At 45.0% G+C, this 21855-nt stretch overlaps 1 protein-coding gene across 5 annotated transcripts in view; it reads left to right on the top strand.

Moving 5' to 3' along the window:
• The window catches only part of NR3C2 (nuclear receptor subfamily 3 group C member 2), a 295391-nt gene that overhangs the window by 237227 nt on the left and 36309 nt on the right, over positions 1 to 21855 (top strand). For all 5 annotated transcript variants that reach the window (XM_053911717.1, XM_045202424.2, XM_024568635.3 and 2 more), the window contains exons 5-6: positions 3122 to 3466; positions 4718 to 4862. In XM_053911717.1, the coding sequence (XP_053767692.1) occupies positions 3122 to 3466; positions 4718 to 4862 (490 nt within the window). The remainder of the gene's footprint in view (positions 1 to 3121; positions 3467 to 4717; positions 4863 to 21855) is intronic.

Genomic DNA, 21855 nt, shown 5'->3' with positions numbered 1-21855 from the left:
TTAGTCCACAAACATTTCTAGAGTACCCCTAAGCATTAAGGAGAGTATATTATAGAAATATATGACATGAGGTCAACTTTCAGGAGCTGCAATTGTAGAGTACAGCGTGTGTTAGAGAAGCAGTATGAAATTGCAAGCATCTTAGGAAGGCTACTTTGAGCCATGTAAGTATAATTCACGTGTAACCTTACATCTGTGCTTTTAGAAAAGATACTGGATAAACACACTTGGCTGAAGAACCTGCACACTGATGAGAATATTTATTATCGTGAACTGTTTGGGTAAATATAGATTATCATTCGATTGCAAACGCCCCACATACATTCATAACATCACAGTATAGAGTTGAATGTAACTGAAATGCTGACATCATGTTGCTAGTCTGCTTGACAGGTTATGCTCCAGGCCGCAGCTTTGTGCGTGAATAGTAGAGGCAATATTAAGCATTCTTCTTCGTCATATTTCATAGCACTGACCTTAAATCGGCCGTGAGAACAGACACAGCATTATGGACCTAAGGCCTTAAAAAAATGTGAATTGAATTTTGTAATTAATTTGCAAGCAAATATCACTCTTCATAAAATTTGAAAATACCACCCTGGGCTCTTTCTAGTCAATCAAATTGTGGTTATCATCAGATTGAGTCTTATAAAGGATGAGAGCGTTTTAATGAACTGGAACATTTTTAATATCTGCAAAATTATGGGAAATAATGGAAGTAACATTGAAATAGTATTTCAGAGGTTACTAATGGTTGTCAGCGTGTTTTTGTTTTTCTCATCCCTTTAGCTCTGTGTGGATAGGAGAGGCATACGCTGCCATCCCCATTTTCCACAGGAGAATCGACCGCAGCTTAGAGAGAACTTGACGTGGCTCAGAGGCAGTTCCAAGGGCCTGATCCCCAGGTGACCAGCATGCGCTGGACTGGAGAGTCCCAAGCTTTTACAGAGTCATCAGTCGACCAGCATTTGGGATTATCTAGGTGTTTGGTTCTTTTCTTCTCCTTCTCCGTTTGGCCTAGTGTTGGAGGCATGTGGCTGATTGTTTTTTCTTTTGTTCATTCACTCATTCATTCATCAGAAGCGTCTTGGTGTCCTACTGTGCGCTCAGCACCGCTGGCAGTACTTCATCTCAGACACCGTTAGTATGCGTGGTTTCATACGCCTGCTTTTCATGCAGACAGTTCTGAAAATCAGATTGTTCTGCTTCCACTTTTTTTTATCAAAGGAGATGTTCTGTAAGAAATGAAGTGATTGAAATTTTCAAGTTCCTTTGCTGGTTTTGAAGTCCGTAAAAATAGGAATTGTATCTTGCTCATCTTTTAAGCCCATTGAATATTTAATGAATGTGTGGCAGATATACCTGTTGTCAGATAGTGGCTTATCTTCTGTCCCAACTGCTAAGTGTTTCATGGGAATGTGGTTAATATTAATGGCCGTAATTGTGAACACGAGTGATTACTTTTAAAATCAATTTAATTGGTGTGGCATCGCCAAGTACTGTGTTAAATTCGTCTCCTGTAAATTCCTCACGTATGTTAGAACTAAGTAGAAGTTGTCTGGGTCTTCGAGAATGTTTAAGTGAATTATTTGTAAAAATGGAAAACACGACAGTTGCAGTGTGAGTTATTACCATCGCCCTAAATTCTGGGCTTTCTCCTCTTTCTATACACTGGTTAGTCTTCCCTGTCTACCCACCTGTCCTTCCACCCCAACCCCGCCCAGCTACCTGCCATACTCTCTTCCTCCTTCTCATCCGTTCGTTTTCCACGATCTAGTTTAATAGCCCTTGAGAGAGCTGTGAAAGAAAGTCACTTGTTATTAAAGTTAGTACTGCTTCCTCGGCTTTAACTAAGATAAACGCAGTGTTTATTTATCGACCCAAATCTCGCACTTTTAGGAATAAACAGGGCACCATTGGTAATCAGGCTGGCTGGGAAAACAAGCAGAAACCAGGGCTGTTCTGGGCACATCGGACCATACGGCCACTTGTATATAATATGTTCTAAGAATCTGAAGTGGGGTTCTTGGGTAATGCTATGCGGTTTTACTAAGTTCTAGGCTGTGTAGTGTGTGAATTGCTTACTTACATTAAAAACATAGAGTGGGACAGACTTTTCAAGGTTGTGTTTTGTGTGGATTGGTGTAACTTGCCCCTGACTTTTTTGTAGCAGCAGTTCCTGTAATTTACTAGGTAGCTGCCCAGTTTGGAGTCACCCAGATACCTAACTGCTTCCCATTTGTTGTGCTGCTGTGGGGTTCACTGCCCTCCCACTCACACAGAGGAACTCTGGAGGTCACTTTCGCTAGGTGAAGCATTTGCCAAGGTGCCACAGAGGCTCTGGAAGAGGAGGGACACCCAAGTTTTGTGTTTCTATGGTTCACAAATACGCTGGGGACAGAGGGCTAGCAGCATTTGCACAGAGTAACTACTCTGCCTACACAAGTGATTGCGCAGAGAATTGAACAGGAAGAGGAAGAAGCACCAAAGAAGGCTGGGTCAGAGGGCCCGGGAAGGCTAATGAGAGCAGACAGGGACCGCCCCAAGGCAGTGAGCTCAATCAGGCCATCCTAGCGACTGCTGGCGCCTCTTTGGTGGGAAAGTGGGAACTAGTGCTGTAGGATTTAGTTGAGGTTTAGCACAGGAAATGCTTTCTCTCTCCCCTGAACCTGCATCTCTGTTTTACATACACTTGGTGTGTGGTCCCAGGCAGGTTTCTTAACCCTTCTGGTCTGCTTTTGTTCATTATAAAATGAGAATCGGAATAGTCCCTACTCCTAAATCGTTAAATTGGTTAATGTATGTAAAGCTCTGGGAGAGTGCCTGGTTTTAGAAAAATATTAAAAAGGTACTTTTTCTCTTAGTATCATTAGTCATCTTTAGAGGAAAGGCAGGTACGCTTTAACCAATACAGGGTGGGTGAAACTAGGTTCACAGTTGTGAGTACACAAAGCACAGAGTTTATTCTTGGATTACTATTTATTAATTATTTTATTGCTTTCCATACGAACAACTGTAAACCTACTTTTGCCCCACCCTATGTAAGTCAACATTTGATTGTAATGTGGCATATCCCTATTATTATTTTAATTTGCTCATATGGCTGACAATTTTTTTACAGCCCGAAAGTCAAAGAAGCTGGGAAAGTTAAAAGGGATTCACGAGGAGCAGTCGCAGCAGCCCCTGCCCCCGCCCCCGCCACCCCAGAGCCCCGAGGAAGGGACTACCTACATCGCGCCTGCGAAGGAGCCCTCTGTTAACACAGCGCTGGTGCCCCAGCTCTCCACCATCTCCCGGGCACTCACCCCTTCCCCCATTGTGATCCTGGAGAACATCGAACCCGAAGTCGTCTACGCAGGCTATGACAACTCCAAACCCGACACGGCCGAAAATCTGCTCTCCACTCTGAACCGCCTGGCGGGCAAGCAGATGATCCAAGTCGTGAAGTGGGCAAAGGTAATTCCAGGTAGGATTGCCTCTCCCTTCACGGTCTGTGTCCTGAGCTAGACACATCCGGGCAACACGTTTCACCGCATCCATCAGCGGGATCGGAGTTAGCTTTCTCTTCAGGCTTGATGGCAGATTTTTAAATGGTGATCAGATTAATCAAGTGTGTCGCAAAACCCTGAGTAGCAGGTTCACTTCTCCTGAGCAGTTAGAGCTAACGGTTCTGTTGTTAATATATCGTATAGTTCTTGTGTCGGTGATTGCAAGGCAAAACTTCTTCCCAGAAATATGAGTAAGGTAAAAAGCATTCTGATTGTGAAAGCACGAACTGATCCTGTTACTCGTAGCTTGTAACCAAGCCTAATCTAACCATACACTGAGTAAACCAAGACCTATCTAGTAAGTAGTAAGTTGTATGAGCCCCTGAAAGTCTGTTCTTCCTAAGAATATCATCTTACCTCCAGCATCCTTTAAACTGTCTTTGAAATTCCCATTTTAGTCATTTTTATGCAATAGAATTTTATTAATAAGGCCCCTATTCGTCTACAGAAACATCACTTAGAATTGCTATCGCATTGGCCCAGTTCACTTATTCAAAGCAGTTTCTTAAATGACTTGTGGCCAACCAGCAGCTATAAGGAAAAAGTGTGGAGAAAGCTCAGGTGACTGAATTCTTGAAGAAGAGCTTCCCCAGGTGACACTGTACAAATGAAAGAAGAGCATGATGTCATTGGGAATACAGGACTTGGAAAAAGGGAAAAAGAAGGGCTTGAGCCCCAAAAGGAAGGCTGGGGGAGAGAGGATGGGTGCCGAGGGTGTCATCCCAGACCATGGGAGGCAAAGAATAATACTTCTTCAACCACTTCAAGCTCATGAAGAGTAGAATCTTCCATTATTAGTGATACGCAGTAGTTGATGGTTATCAAATTATCCCTTATGTTAATGTTATTGAGAGTAGGATAAAGAAGTTTTACAGGTCAAGACAAATTCTTTCATGCCAACAAAAGGTTTTAGACCATCATCCACCGTGAAACGCCCTGAACACCCCAGTTTTTTTTCCCGGGCAGTTCACCCTCATGAGAATTCAGGGTGAATTTAAATGAAGCATTCAGCAGGGCCAGGCCCCTGGTGGGGGCACTCTGTAAGGGACTGTGGGTTTGCCCAGAGTCTGTTAGAGAAAGGTGGCTGGTTGGGTTGACCCAGGAAGCCTGTTCCTGGAGTGGGCTTCAGGGCTAAGTGTATGTCTGTGTGTAATTGATCTGTCCTTCAGGATTTAAAACCTTGCCTCTTGAGGACCAAATCACCCTGATCCAGTATTCTTGGATGTGTCTCTCATCGTTTGCCTTGAGCTGGAGGTCGTACAAACACACGAACAGCCAATTTCTCTACTTTGCACCAGACCTCGTCTTTAACGAGTAAGTACCTATTAATTAGCCTTCATAAGATAAACTGCAGAGTTATTTGTTATGCTTTTCTATGATTCTAAACAGACGAATGTTTGTGGAAGGATCCACTCCTATTTGCATTTGTAAGAGTTAAAAAAAATCTATCATTTGAGAATTTAAAAATTACCTTTTACCAAATTATCATGCACATGCCTGAGAATATATAAATCCGTATATATAAATCGCACATAATAGTATGTGGGAATTGTCCCAAAAGAGAGATGATCCAGTTGGCTCCCGAAACTTGACTGGTACAAAGCCACGATTAATAGAAAACAGTCTCTTTTGGTATCTGCTGCAGTAGAGAAGACTGTCTAATTTCTAGGAAATGCGAATGTGCAAAGTGCCACTCTCTGCACACGTTCATACAATGGTCCTTTTGTTACCAGTACTCAGCTGCTCCGTGCGTTTTCCGACAATCACAGTCTTTCTTCTCCGCAGTCCTTGGAGAAGCCAAAGTGTTACTCTGTAGCGAGGCATTGTTGGTATTACGGTACATCTTAGGAGACTGAGAGAATCGCAGTAGGTTTTTCTTTGGCCATGAATGCCTTCCCATGTGAAGTTTACATTTTAATACTGTTTCTATGCCACATTAGCACATTTCACCCGTTTAAATCCTGCCGTGCTTCTTTGTAAGTGTTGGGTCAAGAAATACAGAAAGTGAAGAGGAATGTTTGAATTATGAAGGGATCCACAGCCACATTCTAACAGATGGCTCTCTCTAGAGGTATGAAAATAGGGGTTTTCAGTAGGGAAGGAAGCAGATGAGGAATAGATTGATGATAAAAGAAACAAAAGCAATGGGAAAGTTTAAAAGTGGACACAGAGCACTGAGGTCCTGAAATAGTACCGGTACTCACCTACCTGGGAGGACCAGCTCACCCAGACGTGGTGTACGCCGACAGCTTTATTCAGGGTGGGTCAGGAGCACTGGTTATTGGTTCTGGAGGTGCCCCTTCTTTTGGCAATTACAAAAAATAATCTCCTACTGCATAAGTGTTCACCAGCAGCGTGAAGTGAGGCCAAAGAACTGACATGCACATTTGAATGTACTTGTCTTCCTTAATAATCAGTTGGTATCATTCAATAATAAGCCTGTTTTAAAATATGGTTTATAAACCAAAATGAAAACATATTAAGGAGGGTCTACCTCAAAAGGAAGTGAGGGTAGGTAAGAATCTCTGTCAGTGTCGTCCTGTGAATCTCTGTTCTATTTTAACAGAAGGGTAAAGTGATTTACTTAGTTCTATTTAGTACATATGTTTTTGTCGTAAGGTACACATAACAAAATGTTCCACCACAGTCACATTCGGTGTGCAGTGAAGGTGCACTAATCACACCCACATCACTCCGAAGCCATCGCCTCTGTCCACCTCCAGTCCTCATTCATCATCCCTAACGGAAACCCTGGCCCCAGTGAGCAATGATTCCATGCTCCCCCTCCTCCCAAACCCGGACAACCTCTAGTGGACGCATGTGCCTATCCCAGGTATTGCGTCTAAGTGGAGTCATACAATAGGTGTCTTTTCTGTGTCTGGCTTCTTTCACTTAGCACGTCCTCGACATTCACCCTTACTGAAGCAAGTGTCAGACTTTCGTTTCACGGCTGCATACCGTTCCGCTGTTTGCATATACAGTGGATCCTCATTGCTCACAGGTTCTGTATTCGTGAATCTACCTCTGTCCACACTTCTTTGTAACCCCCAAGTCAAGCCTTGTAGCACTTTGGGGATTGATTGCAGGCACGCTCAGAGAGGCGGTGCATCTGAGTAGCCCAGTGCATACATTTCAGCCGAGAGTGCCCTCTCGTTTCAGCTCCCACATTGTAAACAAGTGTCTTCTTCATGGTCTGTTTAGTGCCTCAGTTTTGCATTGTTGTGCTTTTGGTTGGTGATTTCACTGTTTAAAATGACTCCGAAGCATATTGCTGAAGCCTAGCGTTCCTAAGGTCCAGAAGGCTGGGATGTGCCTTAGGGAGAACGTGCAGGTGCTGGAAAAGCTGCTTTCAGGAATGAGTTATAGTGCTGTTGGCAGTGAGTTCAGTGTGCATGAATGAACAGTATATGTTAGTAAGGCGTCTTTAAGCAGAAGTACACACGAAACAGATTCCGTATAGTTAGATCAGTTGATGAAAACGTTACGACCAGTGGTTTGCTCAGGGACCTAGTCCTGTAACTCCCATAGAGAACCAGTTCGGTATTTGCTAGTTCGGTCTTTGCTGCAACTTTCTAGAGTATAACTACCTTCTTTATTTTTACGAGATAAAGAGAATTGGCCACATTTTGCTTACCCATTCAGGTGTGTATAGACCTTTGGGTGGTTTTCACCTCCGGCTAGTGGGGACACTGCTCTCCGCACTGGCGTAGGAGTGCATGTGCAGCCCTCCTTTCGTTCCCTGTGCGCACAGCCAGGAGTGGAGCTGCCGGTCAGGTGCCGAGTCTGAGTGTAACTGGCGAGGAACCTCAGAACTGCCGTGCGCAGCAGCTGCGCCATTTCACGCCCCCAGCGGTGTGACGAGTGATGAGAGTTCCAAATTGACCACATCTCTGCTAACGCTTATTTCTGTTTTCTAACAGTTGTTCTAACAGGTGAGAAGTGTTGGGGGGAGTTTGAAATATATTTGACGTATAACATCATGTGAATTTAAGGTTTACATCATGTTGATGGGACCATTTACATATTGTAATAGGATTGCTCTTGTGGCGACAGCACCTTTATCACATCACATAATTATCATTGCTTTTTTTTGTGGTGAGAACAACCAAAATCTAGTCTCTTAGCAAGTTTAATGATGCTCATACAGTATTGACTGTCTTCACTGTGCTGAGCATTGGCTCTCTAGGCCTCGTCTGTCTATTAGGTGCAGCGTTGTCCCTTTAAACGGCATCTTTCCTACTTCTCCACCCCGGGTACCTGACAGTCACTATTTTACAGCATTTTTGGCTTTTGTAGAGTCTGCATACATACAGGAGATCTTACTGTGTTTGCTTTCTCTCTCTGACGTGTCTCTCAGTAGGGACGGAGTGGCGTCTCGTGGCGGTTTTGATTCGCATTTCTCTGATGCTGGCAATCTTTCACATGCTTGTTGACCATTTGTTTGACTTGGGAGAAATGTCCATTGAAGTCCTTTGCCCAAGTCCTTTGCCCATTTTTAATTGGGTTGCTTGTCCTTTTTGTTCTTGAGTTGTAGGAGTCCTTTATATATTCTGGATATTAAACCCTTATCAGATACATGATTTGTATATTTCTCCCATTCTGTGGGTTGTCTTTCGACTCTCCACTCTCATAATATCCTTCGATGCACTTCTAACATTGAAGTTTTTAATTTTCATGAAGCCCATTTTATCTATTTTCTATTTTGTTGCCTGCGTTTTTGGTCTCATCTATTAATTTTTTATTGTGTGCAAACATCCAAGTGTCCAGGTTCCAAACCAAGTGCAAATTTGTGAAAATCCTTTTTAACAACAGAAACTTAAGAGAAAGTACCTTATATTTGAAGCCTGGGAGAATTAATGTCATTAGAGAGTTTTGGAAATAAGAAATAATGAGCCAAAAAGAAAAAGAAAAGATCATATAACCTTTTATGTGAATTTATCTGTTCTAGAAAATATTGATAGAAGTGGAAACAACAAAAATCTCTGTCCAATGTTATAAGTAGTTTAGATGTTATGACATCATACAATATTTGAATGAAAAGTTGTTTTTTATTGTTAAAATTTTTTACCTCAACCCGAACCCAGACTGCTGTAAGTTCTCTCTCAACTAGAAGGAACAGCATGGAGCTTTTTCGGAGGACTGGGAGTGGGGAAGGAAACATTTGGACATGACAAACAGCTTCTTAGTCAGATTGAGCTTGGTGCAGTAGCTCTATTACAGGGTGCTGGCCCAGACCTGGCACTTCCCAGGGAAGCTACTGAGTCACAGCGGATGGCCTGCAGCTAACGTCTGAATGCACAAGCACGCGTCACTCTAGGAGTGCTGACTAACAGGCATCAGTGTCCTAAGCAGTGGTTTCAGAACAATGAAAAAATGCATATAGTCCCTGTCTCATGGAACATAACCATCTATGGGGAGAAAGAGATTATTCAGAGAATCCTAAAGTTGTTATTGTGGTACGTATTGAATGGAAAACTGCTTCAAGAGCAGGCGATTCCTGAGAGGATTGATCTAGTCAGCAAAGCCTTCCTTGGGTTGATGAAGCTCATGTCAACCAGGTGAAAGAAGCACAGGAGGAGGGAGTTGATTTAGGCTGAGGTGCCAGCGTGTGCAAAGGCCCAGTGGCAGGAAGGGCCTGAATGCAAGACTTTGTAATGATGGACATGGAGAGACACGCCAAGGTGTTGAAAGGCAAAATCAGCAGGAATTGCTGGTGGTTGGATTCTGGTGGAAATGGGAGGGGAGGAAGAAGTCAATGTCTAGGATGCCTTCCAGGCCTCTGCCTGAAGGGTCAGGTAGGATTTGGTGGGGGCGACTCCCTGGAATAGGGAACAAGGGTGGATGACCAGGTTTGGGGGGAAGAGCAAGGGAGGCCAGTTTTGGACATGCGAAGGTTGAATTGTCTTTGAGACATTATTCAGGAGGAAATGCAATGAGGCAGTTATTTACACAGGTCAGAAACACATCTGGAAGTTCCCAGAGACCTTCCCCCTCTGCTGTGCACCAGCAATATTGGAGGTGGAAGAAAGGCGGGCATTCTTTCCAGTTATTAAACATTGGAGTGAAGATAGGAGTTAATACTTCAAATTGGCACAAAACTTTTCTCATAAGCTTAAAACTTTTCAACTGTGTATTAAATGATTAATTATTCCATTTTTACCTTGAAACAGCTTATCATATATTGGACCAGATCACTACTGCAGATATTCACATCTCTTATCAATTCAATACATATATTAAAACTCCCATTTGAGCCTGTAATGAAATTTCTTCAAAATGTTTTTCATTAACTTCTGAAATGAAGGTTCAGTGTTATACTCCCTTTGAAGACGCAGCCAGTACTTTAGAATTAAAGTATACTTAGAAGCAGGTTGATATTGTCTCCAGTTGTAGCGCAGTGAAAAGTGCGTGTTGGGTGGCCTTTCACCGCCTTTGCAGTTCTGAACCTTGTATAGTTTCGGCTCCCTGGTCCTTGGTAAAATAGAGAGGGTAAGTCTTGGTGTCACTTTCTGACCCCTCCTTGTGAGCGCTCTGATGTGTCACCATCGTCAGATCAAGCACTGCCTGTGGGATGGCAGCACCGGGAGACAGTGTGAGACGCAGTTGTCAATCACCTCGGGTCACCTTCATGGCGTCCTGACCCTCATGGCGTACAGGGGCTCACTGTGCTGTCGCAGTCCAGCTGTCCTTAGTAAGGGCTCCCCAGCGACTCCGCCAACAGGACAGTGCTCTGAGGGTCCCTCTGTAGCTAAGGTCCTCCAGCGCCCGTAGGTCCTCTCACGCAGGCTGCATGACCCAAGGTTAGGTCACTTGCTCAGGCTGGGGTCAGAGCCTCCTCCTGGGGCCTGAGGGTGGGTGGAGTTAGAACGTGGCATGCTCCGCACTCCCGTCCAAAGGCTGGGCAATTGATATTCCTGAGCTACTAGGGTGACTTCCATGCCTGGGCTCCTTCTCTGGCAGGGTCAGGGCCAGGGGTCAGGGTCAGGGTCAGTGACGGATGAGGGACAAGAACTCTGATGAGAGGGCCCAGGTGTCGGATGGAGCCTGGGTCAGCTTCCCCTTCACTGTTTTCCTTCCTCTGTTACCAGCCTCTCTTTCCCTCCCCAGTTCCCTTTTTGCTTCTTTCAAATAGGATTCCTTTCTCCCCCGCTGCTCCCCAGGACACTGTTCCATGTTGTTTCCAGTCTCTGCTGTCCTCCCTCCCCTGCTTTCTCCCTCCCCTCCCTTCTTTTCCTATTTTCCTCCTCCTTCCTTCCACCCCCTCTCTTTCTCTGACTGACACCACACACACACCACACACACACACACATACACACACACACACACCACCCCCCCCCCTTCTCCCATCACTGAGATTTCCCCTGTTTGTGTTTGTTTTTCACTTCTGGTTTAGTATGAGGGAATAAACTTTAAAAGGAAGCAAGTCCTCCAGTGCACCTTATCTCTGCACCGAACCCTATGAAAACCCAAGCCCTGTACCAGCAGCTAGAGGGCCGAGGTGTGCAACAGAAGGTCCTGAGCGTTTTGCTTGTGGGACAGGAGGAGCAGCTCCCTGCAGAGGGGCCAGGTACCAACACAGGCACCATAGTTCCTGCCGCTGCCGGCTGCTCTGCACCCAGCGCCCTTCTCCCGGGCCTGGCCCCTACACACAGCCAAATTTGCAAGTTCTGAGTAAAGGAAAACAATGTTACAAGTAGAAAGTGGTCTATTCTTGTCTGCAAAGGGCAGAAGCATTGCAGAATGGAATTCTCTTTCTTCTACACAGAACATCTTGTCACCTAAAGGAGGCTACACAGAGGGGACTCTAGGGAAGGGTGCAGTGAGGCCGGAGGAGATTTACAAGCTATAAACTAGAAATAATCATTCACTCCACGTGTGTTGGGTACAGTCCCTCACAAGAAGAGGTATTTTCTTCCTTTTTTAAAAATGGTTTTACTTTTAAAATTACAGTTGGCATTCAATATTATAGTTTCAGGTATACAGCATAGTGGTTAGATGTTTACACAACTTATGAAGAGCCCCCCCAGAAGTCTCGCGCCCACCTGGCACCGCGCACGGTTATTACAGTGTTATGCCTCTATTCCCTGTGCTGCACTCTACATCCCCGCGACTATTTTGTAATCCCCTTTTTTCAATAGTATTTCTTCCCTTAAAGAACCTGGGTAATGGTAAGAAGTAGAATTGGATGCTTCCAGATATTTCCATCAGAGCAATTGAGAGGAGGGAAATTCTTAATGCAGTGGGCAACTCAGCTGCGGGTGCTGCTTCTGAGTCCCTGCTCCCCTTAGGGAAAGGTCCCAAAATGAGCATGCAAGGGCCAGGGCCAGCTCTGACCGGGGAAGACGAGAACCCTGGGGAGAGTGGTACTGGTTTAAATGAGAGTCATAGGGGTACTTTCTAGCTCCTTTCTTGACCCATTTCCTTTGTTGCCTACCCCTGCCTCTCATGCCGGCCCACTCTGGGGAGAAGCAGGCACAGGGTACTCGCTCAGTCCAGTCATTCAGCAAATATTTCCTGAACAACTTCAATACACCGAGCGCCGTTCCAGGCACTGTGAACACAACAGTGAACGCTCCATGGAGCCCGCACTCCAGTCGGTGGTGGGTGGGTGGGTGGCTGGGGCAGTGCCAAGAAATGCAGCTGACTTCGTGAAGAAATGCCACCTGCTCTGTCCCCAAGGCGTATGGCTTAGGCAGCATGCCTTCACCCTCTGCGACGGTTGTACATAACTGCAAGAAGTGGTATTTAAAACGGTAAGGTGGAGTTTGCATGTGTTCTCTCAGAGGACCTACTGGAGCCCTTGGTGAGCTATACGGACCTCCTTTTGGTGCGTTAAAGGAGCCACGCTCATTCTGGACTCAGCTCTTTTCATTTGGTGCTTGCCCTGTGCAGGAGGGTGGCTTATTCTTACCATCCTATCTCGGCTCCAAGTATTCCTTATTCATACAACTTTTGCTTGGCCACCAGATCTAGAGGACACCCCTCCACCCGCTTCCTCCCTGTGGTATCACGCGTTTATTTCCTTTGTAGTAGGCCTCCTGTCCCTGCAGCGATGGCACAGGGGGCAGGAACCCTGCCTGCCAGGCTCACCTTTGCTGCATCACCAACACCTAGAATGCTGTCTGGCAGTAGTAAGTGCTTGATGAACTAATTAATTTTAAAATGCAGTTTTCAGCACTCTTTCCTGCTGCTTCTCTGCGTGAACTCGGTGCCAGCCAAATTAACCTTTCTTTTCCCTTAGTCCTGCCTTCTCCTCTTGGTGTTTTTGCTCCTAACATTTTCTTTTCTGTCTCTCAAGCCCATCCCAAAGGTGCTGCTTTTCTTCTCTGATAACATCATTTACTTTCAAAGTCAAGAGTGATTTCCTTCCTCCCAAAACTCTGTTTTTATATCACTTATTTGGTGTTTTATGTGTTTTATATACATTTCACTCCGGATAGACTATAAACTCCAAGGGCACAGAGAGCATACTTTTAAAAATTTTGCACAATATCTAGCAAATTGCTTTCTACATCATTGGCACTCGGCGACCACTCTTGGACTGTTGGTGGGTGCTTTTCCTAGCACAAGGCGCCGAAGCAAGGCTCCTGATGCGGGTCAACCCTGCATCTGAACTTAATGGAAAGGACTCATTTTTTTGTGGAGTTTTGTTTTCAAGTTTTACTTCAACAACACTGCTGTATGTTAATATTCCTTGTGTTGCAGTGAGCTTGAGAAATTTCCTAAGTAGTGAATAAAGCTGGGTAATTGCCAGTAGAGTATGAAATTAAAGCGAAACAAATAGGAGACTGCCAATGGAAGGAGCACTTTAAACTATATATAACTATATTGGAATCACATGGACAAGAAAAGATGCAAGAAATGTGTCTAAGCTTTACTCTGGCTAATGAGAGGGGGCTATTTTTCATTTTGAATAAAAGTCAAAACCATTTTAAGATCATTCGTTATCTTTAAAAGGCCTAAGGTGGCTCATATTAGCGTGTCTTTTTTTTTTTTTATATCAGTTAGTGTGCTCAGGGACTGTGATCTCTTCTACCAAAAATAGTCTCCCCTTCAGTGACACACAAAATCCCTGGAGTGAATTTCTCATGGAAGAACTGATAGAGGAGAATTAATGTAGATGCGGTGATTATATTGCCACACCGAGCCAGTGAGGAGTGGATCCATTACAGAACCAAGGAGCGCCCCAGGCTTCCTCCCATGAGACGCGTCACAGGACACCAAGACGGTGACTTGGGCGACGCCCAGAGGGCGGAAGCAGGAGAACGCCCCTGCGTGTGTCTTGATATATAAAGTGTGTTCTGAACCGGTGTCTTTAGAGACTTCTAGAACCAGATCTGAGCCATATGCTTATTCACTTTTATTGTATCCCATAAGAATGACGACTTGGGTTTTATATCCCTCACTTCCACCCACAAACCCTAAGCTAATAAAATAGGGCTGTGTATTTGGAGAGCTCTGATGAGGTCACTTAATTTGGGGGAGTTTCTGGGCTTGATATTTTTCTGAAAGAAACAGTGGAGAAGGGCGAGAAACAGTGTCCTATTTGGAGACCTTGTCTTCCTTGCTGAAAAGCTCATCTGTGTCCCCGCCTCCTCCGTGCCCCTCCGCCTGGACATAGACACTGCCTCCGTACAGTCGTGGACTTGGTAGTTTGTACACTCCGGCTTTCCTTCCTGCTGCAGGTATGCTGTCCCTCTCGGTCTTAATCAGCTGAGGCCACAAAATAACAAAATACCACAGCCTGGGCGGCTTACACACAGATGTTTAATTGTCAGGCCAGGGTGCAGGTGCAGTCGGGTTCCGGTGAGGGCCCGCTTCCTAGCTTGTAGACAGTGCCTTCTCACTGTGTCCTCGGTGGCAGAAGGAAAAAGCTAGGGTGTCTCTGCTCCATCTCCTGTGGACACTAATCCCATCGTGAGGTCTCCACCGCTGCCACCTATCACCTCTCAAAGGCCCCACCTCCTGATACTGTGACCGTGAGGGTTGGGTTTCAACACACGAATTTTGGAAGGACACACACATTCAGTTCATAACGTTCTCCCTTTACACTGGAGTTCAAAACTGGTTAGCAGACAAGTTAACTAGTTCCGCAGGGCAGTTTGCACGCCATCAGCTGAGCTGGAAGCGTGCGAAGGTTCCCGTGCTCTGTGCTGTCTCCAGTACATTATCCTGTTTACTCCTTGCAGCTCTGGGAGGCCGGATGGACTAGTCTTCTTTTAAAGAGGTGGAGGCAGTGGCTCCCAGTTTTGAATCCAGGTGTCTCTCAGTCCAAAACTCGGAATTTTTCAACCACATCAAGGCTTGGACATGGATGTGCTGGGGAACTTGGTGTTCGGGCAGTTACGCACAGTGTGAGCGGGCCTTTGGAGCCAGCACTGGGTTTCATTAAGTGGTTTCAGAGGGTTTATTTGGAATCTTTACTGACCGATCATATGTCATCTTTCAAAAGAGCTGTTCTTTACAATGGGTGGTAATACGCGCAATGTGCAGGGAACCCAAATGGGAAATAAAGCGTTCTTAGAAAAATGGAAGCTTTGGTTCAAAGTTTGAATTATTTCTCCAAATCTGTTTTGCTTCCTTTCTGATGTCACGACGATATGCAAGTCTCAACTGCTGTGAAGACCCCAGGCTCAGTTTCTAACGTTGCTGCTCCTGAGCTGGGTGTTGTCCAGTGAGGGAGGTGACATCACCAAGCCTCCACGTCACTCATTCAGAAGAGGAAACTGGGCCAGTTGAGCGGTTCACAAATGTTTTTTCCCAGGACCCTCTTTGTGCTCTTAAAATCGTTGAGGACCCTGAAGAGCTTTTGTTTATATGTTATATCTATTGGTATTTACTCATATCAGAAATTAAAACAAGTTTTTAAAAAATATTAATTCCTTTTAAAATAAAAATAACCTATTACATAGTAATACATAAGCATAACATAGCATATACATTTTTATGAGAAATAACTATTTTTCTCAGAACAAAAACTACTAGAAGAGTGGCATAGTTTCGGCTTTCTAAAACCCCATCAGCCCATCCTAAATGAAGACATTACATCTCTTGCCTGCTCCTAATGTTAGTCTGTTGTGATAGGTGGTTTTGGTTGAAATACATAAAAGAAAATTCAACCTCACCCAGATACATAGTTAGGAAAATGGGGCCCTCACAGACTCCAGGAAAGGGTCTTGGGGTTGGCCAGGAGTCCTCAGGTCACGTTCCAAGAGCCCCTGGAAGAGGGGTCATTAACACCCAGCCCAGACCCTCACTCTGCTTGGCTTTCAGGGAGGCTCACTGGAGGTCCGCATCGCATCTCTGCTTCCTCACTCAGGGAAGACTCAATAATCTGTATTTCCGGTATCAGAGAATGGACGCTCACTGGAACAGAGCCCTAGGACCGAATGGGCTCTCTGTCCATCAGTGGTCCTCGATGCTGTTATGTGCGCCATCGTGGTCACAGACACTCAGGTTTCAAGGCAGGTGTTACCATCACTGTTTTGTAAGTGATGCAGCGGCCTCTTGAGAGAGTGGTTTGGCAGGTTATCCAAGCTCACGCAGCCATTGAGAGGTGGACCGCGGGCTCGAGTCCCGGATTTCCGTGAAAGCTCATGCTGTGTTCATTATACAGCATGGCCTAGCCTAACCTTGTTTTGTTCAACTTTGTCGAGTTGTGAGGTTGATGAGATGCCCTAAGGCCCTAACTCTTGATTATGTTAATTAGCCTATGATATAATTGGTTTCATTATATGTTCTTTCAAAGTCGAACAGCCTATCCGTGACCTTAAGTGGGAACTTATGGTACCACATGTCTTCCCCCATCTGCAGAGTATCGGAGGTGGAAGGGTCTCAAAGTTCCCTTCCAGCCACCTGTGGCTTAGGATTCTCTAGTTCTGCATCATAAGTCAGCTAACTTACAGCTGACTTTACAATCACTTTCCCTAAAGTAAAATTTATAGGTCTTTATTGTTTAGCTAAAAACATAGAACAATGACTAGCATTTCACCGGTCAATAATAAATATTGAGAATAACTGTAGTATGCGAAGCACCATGACGGCTGTTATAAGGAATCCAAAGTGAGAGACCTAATTTCCATCCTCCAGAATTCTGTTGTCCACTTAAATGAAGACATAGCCATGTGAATGGTGACCCAGCAAGAAAATGTGCATGTGGCAAGTGGTCAGTACATTTTCTGTAAGATGAGGCCCCGGAAGTTTAAAGAGATCGTGATTCCTCTGTGCTAACGTGATTAAGGAGCGCCACCTGAAGGGCTGTCCGCTTAAAGGGCTGGGTGGCCCCTGCAGGAGGCTTACAGTCTGGGGGGGGGCACTCGAACAGATGGCACATACAGTCCAGTCACCAGAATCTGTCCCACACAGGAAGGGGCGGCCTCTGAAATTCAGGGTTGAAGTTCTGGAAGCATGTGGCATGAAGAATGGGGTCACGTATCAGAATGAAGGGCCTGTTTCTTTCCCACCTTTTTTCTTGCCTTGCACTTCTCCCTTCACCAAAGGCGGTGTAGAGTGAGGCGGCACCACCAAACGTTGCCTTTATTGATTTGAAATGTTACATCCCACTGCTGTAACATTGAAATGAAGTGTGTTAAGGCTTTTCTGTGCTTCTCCAGAGGAACAAAAGTGACAGTGCCAAGCTGCTCTTTCACTTCACTGTGACCTTTCATTTTCTCCCTCCCTCCCCATCTCCCCCCGTTTCTCTCGCCCAGAGCCAGTGCCTGGTCCGGGAAGAAGTCCCATCAGCTCAAAAGATCTCAGGGACCTAATACTTTTGAACTGTTGGCCTTAACCCGTTGCTTCTGGGCCCAAACCCCAAAGACTCATTGGTTTGTCATTAAAGAGATGCTAGGTGGCCAATGCCTGCCGATTATAGAAGGTCCGAAGTTCACAGCATTTCAAAGCAGAAGTTGACATAATGTCAGCTGTACCCCCCCCTCTCTGACTAGTGCTTTTCTACAGGTGGGTGCAGAAGAGCAGCAGCGCCCGGGCCGCACTGAATAAGCATGGTGTCCGTGCTGTGGCGTGTGCGTGTGGGTTTCGGTGTCGACACTTGACGGGGACAGGTGTCACTACTGGCGCAGGGGCCTGGTGGCGGTGTACTTACTTCACGCAGTCATGAATGATGCAGTTGTTCAGAATGTCCTGAACAAAATCTGCTCCATGACAGATGTTCAGAATCAGTAATAAGAAAGGACGCGGGGCCAATTCCTAATCAATTAATTGTTGAACGTCATAGTGTTGTGTTGTTTTGTTTTGTTTTGAAGGCAGATGATTTACCAGCTTTCAGAATGAGTCAAACCTTTCACCCAGAGTTCCAGTACCCGAAAGTGCTTTCTGGGGCCCTGTTGATCAATGAATGGTGTCTGTGGTAACAGTCTCTGGAGGTTCAGCTGCTGCTTCTTCCAAAGCAAGGCTCTCAGGGTAGAAGAAGGAATCTGTGATCTTGAAGAGTGAGCACAGGTGCTCTGCGCCTTCCGCACCCCCACCCGGGGCCCTCCCCACTCTGCCCAAGGCACCTCCGCAAGGGTGAGCCACTCTCTGCTGTCGCTGTGGGGGCACAGAGGCACCTTCATCAGTCAGTGTCCTCCTATGTCACCTGCACCAGGTGTTACTTCTGCATCAGGAAGGGTTTGATTCCGTAAGTGGCAGGTTAACACAGATCTTTCAGCGCACCAGAAAGAAGCAATTTGCTAACACCCTTTACCCAAACAGTAGTCTAGCAACACTTCTAAATTCAGCAATTAACGTTGTGCCCATTCTTGAAACTCACCGGTTATCAAGTTGGAATCTTACCTTTTTATGGCTTCTTTTTCCAAGTGAGAAAACTATGGTTGCTTACTAAAATTAAGCAATGTCTTTAAGTATATGTCCCAAATGTCCCTATTTGAAGTCACTGAAGCTATTCTGTCTCCTACTGAACCATCTGGGGTGTGCATGTCGTTAAGTTTCCAGAAATTAGTATGAAAGTCTATAGCCTACAAAAATGAGGCCTGGAAGTATTTTTAAAAATTCTATCACTAGAGAATATTGTTCTTTCGTACCCGTCCTATGTGCAGGGCAGTCCTGGAGAGAAGGCTTAACACGGTGAGCGCTTCTTAGGTTCTAAGGCCCGGAGTGCGCCGGTGGGCGTTTTAACCTGAGTTCCCCAGTAAACAGTGCATGCGGGCTCTGAGACCAGACTCCTTGCGTTCGCATCTAGAATACTGTTTTTGGTGAGGTTTGACTTTCTTTTTTTCCACTTGGAATAAGTCAAGTCACTTGACTTCTCCAGTCAAGATCTACACCTGCTTCTCTGTCAAGGAGGAGCCTATATATAAACTTCCTAACCAAAGCCTAGAATCAAAACGCGTGGTCCACTAGGTCTTAACACATGCAGTACATGGCCCGGCCAGCCTCTGCGCCCCTGCCAGAGGGCTGCAGGAAGAAGGCCCTTCCAGCAGGAACAGAGCGCAGCCGTACTTATGTATTTGCCTTTGCCAAAGACCCCCACTCCCGGCATAGATAGTAGAAGGCGAGCAATATTCTGTTTTAATATTCTGCAGTTTGCTGTGTTCCTTACCCTACCCCAGAGGGAGATACTTAGTCACATGTCTTAGGGACAGATGTTTCGCACATAATCCAATGGGTAGGGTCATGAAGATTTTCTCAGAAACCGCTTTCTTAAATCAATTATGTTGTAACTAGCCTGCGAAACCCACAATTCAGTGACTACTAAGATTAAACCTTTAGCCAAGCCAGAACATTTTTGTAATGCAATTTATCGTAGATACCCCCAATTTAACTTTCTCTGAAAGCTGAGTTGCCACAGTGGGTTCCAGCTGCCTGTGTTCTTTCCTCTACCAAACCCATGTGTCCTCATGCCCAAAAGAAACTGTGCTAACTATATATGTATTTAAAAGTTGAAGCCACAAAGGAATATTTTACAGAAATCTATATAAAAATTTATGGTAAAAAAAACTTTATTTCCTGATTTCTGGGACCATCCGTGGTGAATTATGGTTGCCAGGCCCCCTCTGGACTTTGAGATGGTAAAGTGTTACTTTATCTGTGTAACATTCATTAAAGCCAGTGGAAATTGTGATGCTTCAGTCCCAGGGCAGTTCCCTGAAAACGTATCCCTTCTGGAACATCAATTAAGGTGACAAACAAAACCCCAAATTGGCTTTTAACTGTTACTGGGCTTGACCATGTAAAAGCAAAAGAGAATGGATGACTGTCATGGAGACGTTGGGACACCACCCTCTGGCACGCCAGTCCAGTGAAGCAGTGGCCACAACAAGGTTCTCCAGGGACCCGTGGACCCGAGCGGCTGAGCTCTGTCCTGGCTGTACATAAATGATACTATAAAAATTAATAGGCATCAGAGCCACAGCTAGGAAAATGGTCCTTCCACAGAAATATCTTGTTTGTCTATTAAGGAAAAATCTGGTAAGACTATGAAAAATAATGAAAAACAGTAAACTGGAATAATTTGAAGGCTCAAATTGAGGTCATTTTTATTCTAATTAAGGCTGGGGGGAGGACTGCACGCTGTTTTGGTTTTTTTAGGAAAATAACAAGCCTGAGACAGGGACCATCTGTTACACTGACCACACGATAAGATGTCAGAGTTACTCAGACATGACGACGTGGTTGGCAGTGTCAGATGTAAGGACGGTCTGGTCTTTCAGACCGTGATGAGGTATGTGCACCACACCACACAAGCTATTTAACTCCCATTGACATGCACACTCACACACGCGTGTACAAAGGGGCAATTTATGGATGTAATAGCATGTTAGCAAACTTGCTTGTTAAGAAGCCTCTTACTGGGATTCCAGGGACTTCAAAAGTTCAGCCCTAAGTGAGCACTGCTGTGTGTTGTTTATATCCGCACTTAAAGAGCAATTCATAGTCTGTGGAAGCATTGGATCCACCTTTCCTCAGAAGCTGCCAGGTATTTGTGAAGTACCACATCATTTCGGACCTATGCACCATAGAAAAAAAATAATCATAGAAAGGTCCGCCTTATTATCTGGACGGACAGAGGCCCTTCAAAGGCATGACAATTGCCTATTGTTTGATGCAAGGGCTAAAGTGAAACACTTCAAAGGTTTATTTTCATAGTTCCTTGCTAAAATAAGTGATGTCTTACACACCTAAAGAAAAGGTGTTTAGGTGGAAAAGTGCAGTGTAGCACAATACTGCTGAAGGGTCTCCAGTTAAAAACTGTCCTCATACCTTTCATGGGCTCCGGGAAGTGGGAGAGTCAGTGCTGTGGCATCGTTTATAAAGTCAGCCAGTGTGAAAGGGTTACGTTTGTGAAATGCGAATTCTCGGAGAGAGAGAGTGATAAAGGTAGTTCTGTTTTCCCGTCCCTCCAGGGTGCCAAGTACAACAGACAGGCCTTTGGGAACGGTTTTCTAAGTGTTTGAAATTAAGATTTATTAAAGGATTTTTCACTCTTCCTGCCTTCAAAAAGCATTTAGCACAGCTTGCCATAAAGGCATTGATACAGCAAGACTAAATATCCATCAAGATACAAAAAGGCAAAAACAGCGAGTTGTTAAAATAGAGGATAAAAGAGGTATATATTATCAAAAAAGATGAACGAAAAACCTGAATCATAAGGGAAGTTACCTAATTAAACAGAAACTTTACTTTCCTAACCCCTATTAGACAAAGTATGGTAGGTAGGATCATGAGTTGCAGAAATTCTTTTTTTAATTATAAACATTTTTATTGTGATAAAATATCAGTAAAATTCACCATCTTAACCATTGTAACTATACAGTGCTATGATGTTAAGTAGAGCACATTGTTCTGTAAACAAGTCCCCTTTACCCTCCTCCCGGCCTCCAGCGACCCCCATTCCACTTTGTTTCTATGAATGTGACTACCGTGGGCACCTCATCTGGTACAGTAGTTGTCCTTTCGCAACTGTCTTATTTCCTTAGCAGAGTGTCACTAAGGTTCATCCATGTTGAAACGTGACAGGATAGCCACTAATTAATACCCCATTGTAGGCTTGTGCTCATTTTGTTTATCCATTCACTTGCTGATGGACACTCGGGTTGCTTTTCCCTTCTGGACATCGAGAGTAGCGCTCCTGTGAACGCGAGTGTGCAGATGTCGGAGAGACCGTGGTTTCAGTTCTTGCAGAGATGCTTGAGGTGGAAGCCCACTCTCGCTCTCCCGGAGGAGGGCCACGGCACGAGGAGCTCCCGTAGGCAGTCAGGCTCACTGGGAGTGCTTAGTGCGCTTATCAGATATCCATCTATCAGTGTCTGCTTCTTAAATTCCTGCCTCTGTCAGAGTAGAACATGGA

This window comes from Desmodus rotundus, chromosome 9, assembly GCF_022682495.2.
Source record: "Desmodus rotundus isolate HL8 chromosome 9, HLdesRot8A.1, whole genome shotgun sequence".
Taxonomy (NCBI): Eukaryota; Metazoa; Chordata; class Mammalia; order Chiroptera; family Phyllostomidae; genus Desmodus; species Desmodus rotundus.
Note: the sequence above shows the minus strand (reverse complement) of the source record. Positions and strands in the feature narration are given on the sequence as shown.